Genomic DNA, 12,639 nt, shown 5'->3' with positions numbered 1-12,639 from the left:
GGACTCTGAAGGGGCTTCTGACCGTGAAGGATTAGCTTCCATGGTGTCAGTGTGTGTGTGGCTGAGGTGTACCCTTTTATAGGGTCTTACCTGATCCAGGTGGTAGCCACGCCCCCAACAATAATCGCTATTCTTAATGCCCTGGAGACTCACCACCGCCTCCGGGCACCTGTGTGTTCTGGGCGCCGGAAGCCCCTCTTTTCAATGCCGGAAGGAGAAGCCCATGTGGCGTGCGTTCCACCCTGGAAAGCACGCCAGCCAAAGCGGATGTCCGCTCTTCTGACTCCGCCTCCCGGCCGGAAGTCTCGCACCGCGCTCGGCGTGCGCTCCACCTTGGAACGCATGCCGGCCCCAAAGCGGATGTTTGCACTGATGACTCCGCCTCCCGACCGGAAGCCATACACCGCGCTCCTCCGTGGAGCGCACGCCGGCCTTTTAGTGGAACGCCGGTGGGATAGTGCAACGCTCAGAGCCCCCTGTCCGGAGGATACAGCGGCAAGCAGCGGTTTTCTGGCTGAGGGACCCCGCAGAGGGGTATCAGCATGGAGCCTCTGGACCGAAGGAAGGGGAGAGTTCTCAGACCCCCCCCAATCCCCCTGGCTCTCAGGTAACTTCTATCTTCGGAGAACCTCTCCATAGCGTCCTGTCCTGCTAGGGACAGGAAAAACACTGAGGGTGTGATGGGGGGGGGGCTTTTAACCTCTCATGTGTTTCCTGTCCCTAGAGGAACAGAGGACTTAACTCCTGTCGTGCCGTTATGATGGACGTACTGGTAAAACATAATTATATTTTTACCACAAAAAATGGTGCCGAAATGTCATAGAATCATAGAATCACAGAATGGTAGAGTTGGAGGGGACCTCCTGGGTCATCTGGTCCAACCCCCTGCTCAAAGCAGGATTCACTAAATCATCTCAGACAGATATCTGTCCAGCCTCTGTTTGAAGACGTCCATTGAAGGGGAACTCACCACCTCTCGTGGCAGCCTGTTCCACTCATTGATCACCCTAACTGTCAAAATGTTTTTTCTAATATCTAATCTGTGTCTCCTCCCATTCAGTTTCATCCCATTGCTTCTAGTCTTTCCTTGTGCAAATGAGAATAAAGATGATCCTTCTACAATGTGACAGCCCTTGAGATATTTGTAGACAGCTATTAAGTCTCCTCTCAGTCTTCTTTTTTGCAAGCTAAACATTCCCAAATCCTGTAACCGTTCCTCATAGGACATGGTTTGCAGACCGGTCACCATTCTGGTCGCTCTTCTCTGAACTCGCTCGAGTTTGTTGATGTCTTTCTTAAAATGTGGTGCCCAAAACTGGACGCAGTATTCCAGATGAGGTCTGACCAAAGAAGAGTAAAGTGCGATAATGACTTCACATGATCTAGACTGTATGCTTCTGTTAATACATCCCAGAATTGTATTTGCCTTTTTTGCTGCTGCATCACACTGTTGACTCATGTTCAGTATATGATCTATTAGTATACCTAAGTCTTTTTCACATATACTGTTGCTTAGCTCTATTCCTCCCATTTTGTATATGCTTTTTTCATTTTTATTGCCCAGATGTAGTACTTTGCATTTTTCCCTGTTAAAAAACATTCTGTTAGTTACTGCCCACTGCTCCAGTTTATTTAGGTCTTTTTGAATCCTCTCTCTCTCTTCTCTAGTATTAGCTATCCCTCCTAGCTTTGTGTCATCAGCAAATTTAATCAGTTTTCCCTCAATTCCTTCATCTAAATCATTGATAAAGATGTTGAACAATACAGGTCCCAGGACAGAGCCCTGTAGTACCCCACTTGAGACATTCATCCAACTGGATGTGAAGCAATTTAAGACCACTCTTTGAGTCTGATCACACAATTTCTTCTAAACGTGGCAATACCCCATATGTGGCTGTACCGTACCGCTTAGCCATACGGCGAGATCCGGGAGGGACGGAGCGCTATTTGACTCTTGGAGAACAAATTATTGTAGAATAGTTTGCGGACTCCATATACACAGCCCCTAAGTGCTACAAGAGCAGAATCCCCCCTCAAGTGACCCCATTTTGGAAATTATACCCCTTTGGGAATTTACCTACAGGTGTAGTGACGATTTTGACTCCATGGGTCTTTTCCAGAAACAAGCAGCAGTGGATGTTGGTGAGTGAAAATTTCAAACTGCTGTTGAAGTGACCAGTACGCTGTAGTGACCAGTACGTTGTGCCCAGCTCGTGCTTCTGGAGACATGCACCAGTAAATTAGGCAAGCTCTCATCGCTACAGGAATGCCAAACACGTTGACCCTAACTGTAGTTTAGGCACATTGTGGGGCTCAGAAGGGAGGGAGGCATTTGGATTTGGGAGCACAAAATTTTCTGAATTTCTTTTGGGGGGCAAGGGCCATTTCACTTTTCCAGAGCCTTTCTGCTACCAGTAACTTGGAAGTCCCTTATATTTTTAACAGATAACGGACCATAGTGGGGTCTAGCTTTTTTTGAGGATTGAGTTGAAGCTTTTATTGGGAACATTTTACATAACATTTATCCAGCGCTCTAGGCTGAGCACTTACATCGGGGTTTCCATCTTAATTTCCAAGTGATGTAATTCACATGAAACCCCTGCGGGATCCATTCACTAAAATGAGGCAGCAGAGTTACTCTGGCCTCTGTCTGGCCTCTGTTTAGCGGTGTCCTTTTTTTCAGAAGTGCACAAAATTGTGGCCAACCGCACTTTTATGCACGCCTAAAAAATTTGACACCGTGGGATCACAGGCCAGACAGCATCCACAGTGCCTATATCTGCCTCATTACAGGGAATCTTCCGTCATGGGTTCCATCTAAATCACGTATTTCAGAGATTTACAATGAAACTCTGGTGTAAGTGCTCAGCGCAGAGCACAGGATAAATGTGAGCAGAGCCTTACTGCGATCTTTGGGAGACATAATAAACAAATCAGTAGCAGGTGAAGAATTGGTTTTATTTATTTTTTACGCCGTTCCTCGTGTGGTATAAGTGATTAGATAACTTTATTCTTCGGGTCGGTGCGATTACAGAGATACCAGATTTATATCGGGTTTGTATGACTGACAGCTGTCACAAACTAAAAGACACTTTTTTTTTTGCAAAATATAGTTTTTGCACCGCCATTTTGAGAGCTATAATTTTTCCATATTTCGGCCGACAGTCATGTGAGGGCTTGCTTTTTGCGGGACGAGCTGACATTTTTATTGGTACCATTTTTGGGTACCAATAAAATTGGGTACGTGACATTTTTTGATCGCTTTCTATTCTGTTTTTTGGGAGGTAAAATGAACAAAAATCAACAATTCAGGAATTGTTTTTTGAGGTAAGTGATAAGGCAGCGTTATTCTTCGGGTCAGTACGTTTACAGCGATACTACACTTATCGTTTTTTATGTTTTGGCGCTTTTACACAATAAAACTATTTTATAGAAAAAATTATTTTTTTGCATCGCTTTATTCTGAGAGCTATAACTTTTTTATTTTTCGGCTGATGGAGCTGTATGGCGACTTTGCCATTTTCAGCGGTACCATTTTTATTTCCATTTGGCTTTTTGATCGCATTTTATTCCACTTTTTGTTTGGCGATATGATGAAAAAGCATAGTTTTTTGCTCCGTTTTTTATTTTTTTTACGGTGTGCACAGAAGGAGTTAATAAGTGTGGCAGTTTTATAGATCGGGTTATTTCAGACGCGGCGATACCAGATGTATGTACTTTTTTTGTTTTTCCTTAAATATACTGCTTTATTGGTTTAATATTTTATTTATTTTTATTTATTTAGTGATTTTTTTAACAGTTTGAAAACATTTTTTAGACTTTTTTTTTTTACATTTTTACTTAGTCCTTGTATGGGACATTAATTTTTATTTTTCCAATAACTGTTCTCATGCAATGCAATAGACATGTATTGCATTGCATGAGAGCTCTGCTGACAGTGTAAAACTGTCATTATGTCCTGCTAGACTCAGCTGCAGGCTGAGCCTAGCAGGACACTGTACATGGCAAGGCTGGAGGCGGTCATGTGACCTCCGGCTGCCATGACAACGCCAGGTCCTTTCAGACATCAGGGGGGCCGTCGGAGAAGTAAGTGGATGACCCCCTCTCCTCTCACTGTCTTCTAAATGCCGCGATCGCTATAGATCGCAGCATCTAGAAGATAGCAAAGGGTTAACATCATTGGGACCTGATCCAATCAGGTCCCGATGATGTCCCCTGTCAGAGCTGTCGCTCTGCACCGCACCCGCAGAACTTGGAGGACCCTGGGGGTCCTGAGCGCTGCGGGACCACCGACCGTTTATAAACGTTGGCGCTGCACAGAGCCCAGGCAGTGCCGACGTTTATATACAATGGGCGGTCGGGAGGCGGTTAATTTGAATCTCACTGGCAATGTGAAGACCCTTTGCTGTCTATTACAAAATTCTCCCTAATAATGAACAAGGGTCACCACAACAGTACATGGTGCCTGAAACCTGGGATTGTCACAATCAGACCTCCTCTAGACCCGTCAACAAGGATCTCTCTGGGAATCACTGAATAAATCCGCGGTAAGTAATCCCTTGTATTACTAATAATTCAGTGTTACCTAGAGGGCTCCAGGATGGGTAATTGGTGGTCCTAACAAGACAATCATTTTTGAACCCTTGTCAGTGATTGAATTTTTCTTTTTTATGTGCAAAATTTGCTGTCTTATATGTTTCAATGTGTTTTTAGATGTATAACTGACGATTGAATGACGGTGGAATGATAATTGAATGAAGTGACGAGTAACCAACCTTGCCCACCGTTTCGGGATTAGGCACCTCTGCAGTTCTCCTGTATATTTCAGGAGTCGGAGGATTGTTTTATGTTGTTTGTTTTGTCTACGTCATAAATGTCTGGTATGATATTGTAAACTATGAGGATCCTTGAATCTGGGACTGAATGATTTTGATTGATCAATAAGGGACTACGGTCTCTGCTTGATAAGGGATCCCATTATGTGTGTTCCTTCACATGTGGTGGAGAGGAAAATCAGTCCGTAAGAGGATCAGGGAAGTGTGATTGCCTATAACAGAGGAATCCTTCACAGTAAGGTAGTACTCTGAGGGTATTAAATTCCCTTGTAAATTGGTAAGGGTACCCTCAAGGGGTAACTGAATGCAGTTTTTAGCCCGAATACAGCAGGGGGATTAATATCAGCAATTGTGCAGTGTGCATTGAGTGACTGACGTATTGGTAAGTCGTTTTTGATGAATCAGAATCGTTGTCCTCAGTGCCTGTGTTCTGCTTTGTGTAAGCTCAAGAGAGGGAAAAGCATAGTAGTTGAAGTTCTTGCTCAGCCTGTATACCCAGACCGGGAAACATATAGTATAAAAAGTAACACTTATTGCAGATATAATTGTCACGCAGTGCCTTTACAAGGAGTAGCAGGAAAACCTTTAAACTGGGCAGTAAAAACACACCACTACGCCCCCACCTAGGTGACTTCCTTTTTTTGTCCCGGAGCTAACTCAGTTGATAGAGAAACAGCAGAGGCAGCTATTTAATAATTGCAGATTACCTCAGGAAATGTTATATGATCATGCATAAATAATTGCAATAGTAGGTGGAGCAGTAGGCTTTGTATTGTTATTTGTTTGGTTTTGTGTAAGAATCTCCCTAGCTCACAGGGCTGGAAAATCGGTGTTAGTACTTCCTTAAAGATCTGTCTTTTGAGACTCAAAGGAGACGGACAGGATCAGATCAGTCTTTCGAGGATCAGTGGAGACTGGGATGGGATCAAATTTAGAGTCTGAGAGGCTCTAGGTGTGCTGAAGAGAGTTCTACGGTAATTGTGGCACAGTGATTGCAGTCATGGGGACTGGCAACAGTAAGGAATTGACTGACCTAAAGGGCGTGGCCCCAGTTCCAGCATGTGAGATAATGGAGAGACTAAAAGGGAAAGAAGCAGTAGAGGGATGTGAAATAATATTGAGGAAATTTGGTATGGGAAAATGGGGAAATCTGGAAGAGAAGGAATGGGAGAAATATATCTGCAATTAGGAAGGATGGTTGAAAGATAAAAACAGGCTAGGATGTGGTTAGAAGTAGCAAAACGTCTCTCAATGAGTGAACATAAATCAGAGGAAACCGGGCATGGAAATGTCTATGTAATCTATGATAGTTTGACCCCTGTAGTCTTTGTACATGATGTAAATTCTGCACCCCCTTCAGCACCCCCGCCTTATGCTGGGTCAATGGGATGGACTTGCAGACATTGTGGTCATCAGAATCCCCCTGGGGTTAATTGTAGCAGGTCCTGTGGGTCTTCACACCCAGGGACAACACCCAGGGTGCCTCTGTTCCCTATGAGGATCACTAGTCAGGTACAGTTTCAACCTCCTAGGATGGTTGATAATGTTCAGGTACATGATCCCCCCCCTCCCCCAAGTATGGCCAATAGAAACATATCGGCCTTGGTCCCCCAGTGAACTTATTGCCATCGCTACCCAGCTCCCAGATCCCCGAAAAAAAACCTTAACATTTAGAATGCACCTCAAGGGTGTTCAGTAGGCATATCGGGCCACATGGGATGATCTAGTTTCTGTCATTCTGCAAAAAGGCAGTGACCCTTTACTTATGACAAGTTTTTTAATTTGTACTGCCACGAACAGGCTGGACATGCGTCTGGTGTCCTTACCCAAGAACATAGTGGTAGGCAGCGCCCTCTAGGGTATTACTTTGTAACCCTAGATCCAGTCATTATGGGGTCTCCTACTTGTGTTAGAGCTGTGGCAGCTGCTTCAGAACTCGTTAAAAAGACAGAGGACATAGTGTTAGGAAGCCCCCTCACACTTCAAGTTCCTGATGCTGTATCTGAAATACTTAAACAGGCTCAGACCCGCCACCTCTCAGCATCAAGGTTGACAAAATATGAAGTCTCACTCCTTACATCCCCACATATAACTAACAAACACTGTAATGTTCTAAATACAGCTACACTACTTCCAGTGGATTTAGAAAAGGGAGGAAAGTATCAGGATGGGGAAAAGGGAGGGACCATGAGCCAAGACCTGCCCCTGTTTTTCAAATTAGCAGATGAGGAAGCTCAGTTTGATATGGCACATGAACATGATCGTCAGGCATTGATGGAAGCTGAAATAAAGGGCTTTGCAAATATTACTGATGTACCAATCACTAACCCCTCTGCTGAGTATTTTGTAGATGGTTCCAGAGCTTGGGACAGTGAACAAGGACGATTTATCACCGGGTATGCAGTAGTCCACAATGGTAAGGCAGTAATACAAGAACCACTCCCCTCCAGCTGCTCTGCGCAAGAGGCGGAGCTTAAAGCACTCACTGCAGCATGTAATCTGGGAAAAGGTGAAGAAATTAATGTATTTTGTGACTCACAATATGTTTATGGTGTTGTACATGACTTTGGCGCCATTTGGCGACGGTGTAATTTCTTGACCTCTGCTGGCAAACCTATAAAGAATGCACAAGCGGTAGAGCAGCTACTCACAGCACTCACCCTTCCCCGCAGGGCAGCCATAGTCAAAGTGTCAGCACACACTCGGGAACAAACTCCCCTTGCAGTAGGGAATGACTTGGCTGACCAGGCGGCTAAGGAAGCAGCACGACTACCTCTGACAGAGATACTGGCTATAGCAGGTGCGGGAACCCCAGGAGACGCAGAGTCAGGGAGTGCAGGAAGCCCCCTTTCAAATAAGGAGACATCCCCTGCACCGGTCCCAGTGGCCGTGGACCTCGAACTACTGCAGGTCTTCCAGACCAAGGCTCCCCCCCACGAGCAGAATGCATGGGTCAAATCGGGAGTCGTACAGTCAGTGTCAGTGGTATGGCAGGTAAACAAACGTATTTGCCTTCCACGTTGCCTGTTCCCCATGATGGCTGCCCTTGCACATTCTCCGGTGCATAACTCAAAGGGTGTTATGTGTGCAGTGTTGCTGCAAAACTGGTGTGCCCCAGGGTTCCCGAATACGGCTGCAAAATATGTTCAATAACGTCTAGTTTGTGCAAAACATAACCCTGGTAGGCCTATTCGAGTCCCACGGAAATGCACCCCAAAACCAAATTACCCATTTCAGAGACTGCAGGTGGACTACATACAGCTACCTAAGGTGGGTAGTTATGAATACGTCCCGGTATGCATCAACCTTTTCTCTGGGTGGCCAGAAGCTTGGGCGGTGTCTAAAGGAAACACAAAACTACTGCTAAAAAAATTGATCAGTGAGGTGGTTTGTAGATATGGGGTGCCCGAAACTATAGGAAGTGACAGAGGAACCCATTTTACTGGGGAACTAATGAAACAAATCATGGTCACTCTTGGGACAGAACAGGCTTTCCATGTTCCCTATCATCCACAAAGTAGTGGGAAGGTGGAACGCCTCAATGGTACCTTGAAACTAAAAATCCAAAAGTGCATGGAAGAAACACACTTGTCCTGGGTAGATTGTTTGTCCATAGCATTGTATTCAGTGACGACTACCCCAAGGGGGAGGGAGAAGCTATTGCCATATGAAATACTGTTTGGTAGTGTCCCTAAGACAGGGTTGTATTTCCCACAACAGCTGCAGCCTGTTCTCTCACTGAATATGTTCTAGAGCTACATAAACATTTGACTGTTACTCATAATAGTGTTCATTCCTATATCCCAGACCCCAATTGCCTCAGCGGCACTCACACTTTGGTACCAGGAGACTGGGTCGTGGTAAAGAGACATATGGGGAGACCACTGGAGCCCAGATACAGTGAACCATTTCAAGTGCTGTTAATCACTGCCACTTCTGTCACGCTTCAAGGCAAGGACACTTGGATCCACGCCAGCCATTGTAAAAAGATCTTGAACCCCAGCAGCAGCAAAGATAATGACCCCGTTTGTTTGGACTATGGTGATAGCAACCATACCCCTTGCTCTAACTCTCCACGAAGTACTAAAATAGAACTGGGATAACAAACTGATAAAGCATCACCAAGTCTAAAGGCCCCGTCACACTTAGCGACGCTGCAACGATCCCGACAACGATATGACCTGTCAGGGATCGTTGCTGCGTCGCTATGTGGTCGCTGGTGAGCTGTCAAACAGGCAGGCTCACCAACGATCAGGGGAGCAGCGACATCGTGGAAAGAATCTTTCCACGATGTCCTGCTCCTGGTTACCAGCCTGCTGCTGAAGCAGGAGCAGGCTGGTAACCATGGTAAACATCGGGTTACTAGGGGCACACGCGCACCTAGTAACCCGTTGTTTACCATGGTTACCACTCTGCTACAGTGAGCGGGAGGTTACCGCTCACTTTAGCAGGCTCGTAACCATGATAAACAACGGGTTACTAGGTGCGCGTGTGCCCCTAGTAACCCGATGTTTATCATGGTTACCAGCCTGATCGCTGCTCCCGCTGGTCACACACAGCGATGTGTGCTGACCAGCGGGAGGGCAACGGCCAAAAAATGGTCCAGGACACTTTGCAGCGATCAGCGACCTCACAGCAGGGGCCTGATCGCTGCAAAGTGTCACACATAGCGACATCGCTGGTGAGGTCGCTGTTGCGTCACCAAAACCGTGACACAGCAGCGATCTCGCTATGTGAGACGGGGGCTTTACTCCAAGACATGAACTCTAATGACCTTCCTAAGAACTGTTGGATATGAACCCATAGTCCAATATCCTCCAATACTATGCCTTATTTAGCCATTCCAGTGACTTTGAAAGAAATGTTTTACTTAAGTAACTACACTTTTCCTTTTAGACTAAAAACAACAAAAAAAGAAGGCTGTAGGTCTAACTGTAGCTGCTTGGGTGACTGAGCCATGGTTGTTGTTTAACACTAGAACTACTGATGGAGTCATTTTGACTCCTTTTGTTTTTTATTTCTCTTCTGTGACTACATTTTTCAGAATTCCGGCTTGAAACTCGGTGACTTTTCCTCAAATATGATGTGAAAAAAGATTTTGTGAGAATAAATAATTTTGGTGAAAAATTTGAGCGTTTTTTTCAAAATTTACCAAGAACTACTGAAGGGAGTCATTTTGACTCCCTACTATATTTTGAGGTCCTTTTGTCACTAAATGTTGCTATAAAGTTTTGTGCATAATTTTTTCACTCTGTCTTATTTACCCTGATGTTCATATAGATGTAGTTCAATTTACATGTCAACTTTTCACATTTTCCTTGTGTTTTACCTGCTTGTATTACTGTGTAATGCTGAACAAAATAGCTTGCTTACTCTAGGCTCTTATCTTATGCTAATGAAGGGTGGTGTTTTTCTAAGGTCCTAGCAGGAGACAGTATTCTGGATAGTAACTTTACTTTCAGTTCAGCTGAAGAGACAAAGAGAACAGACGCAGACATACGAGCTCTGAAGACTCATACAGGTATGAATTGTTATGAAATAGTTTAGCTGTCTGTCAACTGATTCAGCCCACCTACTTTTGAAGGTGGCAGAACAGTTATTATTTCTTTTAGTTTTCATTTCATTTCTATTTTTCAGCAGGGAACTATATAGAATTATGGAATTTGTGAGGAATATGGAGAGAAGACGTTTGATAAAGCCTCAGGATATTCTGGCTACTTTGCAATCCATACCGGAGGATGAATCGGAATCCGAATTGCAGGAACATGTATTTGATTCTGACAGTGATGAAGATTTCATTCCTCAGAACATATCAAGTGAATCTGAAGACTCAGAAGGAACAAATCCAGAAGGTAAGTAGTTATGTGTATTTATTTGTTCTCCCACACACTGAGTTAGGGCCTGTGCACACTAGCAGAATTCTGGCTGAATAGCCATCTGGATATTCTTGCCGCAATACAGGCCGTACCTGCCCGCTCATGCCTGAAGCTCCGCTCCAAACCCCGGGCTGGAGCCGCTGTCAGGGACAGAGCAGCGCTTGCTTACGCGCGAGCACGGCTCCGTCCCAGACAGCGGCTCCAGCCCGGGGTTCGGAGCGGAGCTTCAGGTATGAAACTCCGCTCTGTACCTGAGCGGGCAGGTACGGGCCGGATTGTGGTGAGAATATCCGGTCGGATATTCCGCCGCTAATCCAGCCAGTGTGCACGGACCCTTACAAAACAAAAATTATAAATATTCATCAACTTTTTTACAGATATTCCAAGCACATCAACTGGGGATCGGGCTCATGCAGTTATGTTGCCTCGTGACCATCCTCCTGGTCGTGGACAGAAAAAATCAGCAAAACGTCCCAGAAATGAAAGAACAACAGATAACGATGGCGGCGAAGGTAATGCAACAACAAACACCAGAGAAGGCGAATCTGAAGGAATACTAGTTTCAGCGGATGGTATTCAATGGAAACCTGTTGAAATTGGAGAACACTTGCCTGGTAGGCGTGACAGCCAAAATATTCTTCGAGAAGCACCTGGCCCTACAGGATACGCCAGAAGAAATATCATTATCGATAGTCCTTTGAGCGCATGGCGTTTATTTTTTGATTCATATATATTGACACATATTAAGAACTGTACGCTTGCAGAAGCATGCAGGAACAATAATTTACAGTTTACTCTGATGAGGAGCTAGATGCATTCATTGCAATATTCTATGCTCGTGGAATATCTGGCACGAACCGTCACTCGATTAGCAGTATTTGGTGTAATGACTGGGGAATACCGTTTTGCAAAGCGACAATGTCTAGGGACCGCTTTGTTGAAATTATGAGGTTTCTCAGATTTGATGAGAAATCTACTCGATCGGAGAGACTGCAAACGGACAAGTTTGCTCTATTTTCTACTGTGTGGGACAGGTTTATTGAAAATTGTATTGCGTGTTACAAACCTGGCCCATACATAACGGTGGATGAGCAACTTTTCCCAAGCAAAACTAGGTGTCCATTCACGCAGTACATGCCTTCCAAACCAGATAAATATGGCCACAAATATTGGCTAGCTGTTGATAAGAGGAGCAAATATCTGGCAAATGGCTTCCCTTATCTAGGCAAAGATGACACACGCCGTGCTGAGGACCGTTTAGCTGACCATGTGGTAATGAAGTTATTGGACCCGTTTTTGAAAAAAGGTCGCAATGTTACAACCGATAATTATTTTACTTCAGTAAAATTAGCTAAACAGCTAAAAAGCAAAGGAACAACCATCGTGGGAACACTGAACAAGATAAGGCGAGAAGTGCCTAAAGAAATAAAATCCATGAAAGAGGAATTGTACAACACTAAAGTGTTTAGAAAAGACAATTTTTCACTTACAGTATATCAAGGAAAGCCCAACAAAAATGTTGTCATTTTGAGTTCCGTCCATCCAGATGTTGTTGTTGCGTCTGATTCCGCTAAAAAAACTCCAGAAACGGTAAAGTTTTACAATGAAACAAAATATGGAGTAGATGTAGTGGATCAGATGGCACGAAAATATACCACACGAACATGCACAAGGAGATGGCCTGTTCATGCATTTGAAAATGCCTTAGACTTTGCGGGTATAAAGGCATGGATAATATTCAAGGAGATTACCCACCAAAAAATGTCACGCAAGGCATTTTTGCAAACGCTTGTGAGAGAGTTGAGTGGTCCTTATGTCACAGATAGGGAAAAGGGTTCCACGTCCCAAGTTTCTACATGCTCAGAAGTGATGGCTCAAACAAAATTTTGCCAGATCAAAGAAAAGTGCAAGAAAAATAGATCTGTCGG

At 44.5% G+C, this 12,639-nt stretch overlaps 2 protein-coding genes across 3 annotated transcripts in view; one reads left to right on the top strand and one right to left on the bottom strand.

Annotated features, from left to right (window-relative positions):
- Window positions 1-12,639, bottom strand: part of TFB1M (transcription factor B1, mitochondrial) — a 213,471-nt gene that overhangs the window by 119,024 nt on the left and 81,808 nt on the right. The gene's annotated exons all lie outside the window — the stretch shown is intronic.
- LOC141258348 (uncharacterized) lies at window positions 9,869-12,391 on the top strand. Its single transcript, XM_073673354.1, has 3 exons — window positions 9,869-10,356; window positions 10,473-10,687; window positions 11,089-12,391. Exons 2-3 carry the CDS (start codon window positions 10,492-10,494, stop codon window positions 11,520-11,522), a joined length of 630 nt encoding a protein of 209 aa, XP_073529455.1. The 5' UTR covers window positions 9,869-10,356; window positions 10,473-10,491; the 3' UTR covers window positions 11,523-12,391.

This window comes from Phyllobates terribilis, unplaced genomic scaffold (assembly GCF_046119375.1).
Source record: "Phyllobates terribilis strain yellow unplaced genomic scaffold, ASM4611937v1 Scaffold_3__8_contigs__length_932513732, whole genome shotgun sequence".
Taxonomy (NCBI): domain Eukaryota; kingdom Metazoa; phylum Chordata; class Amphibia; order Anura; family Dendrobatidae; genus Phyllobates; species Phyllobates terribilis.
The sequence above is the reverse complement of the archived record's forward strand: the minus strand, read 5'-3'. Positions and strand labels throughout refer to the sequence as shown.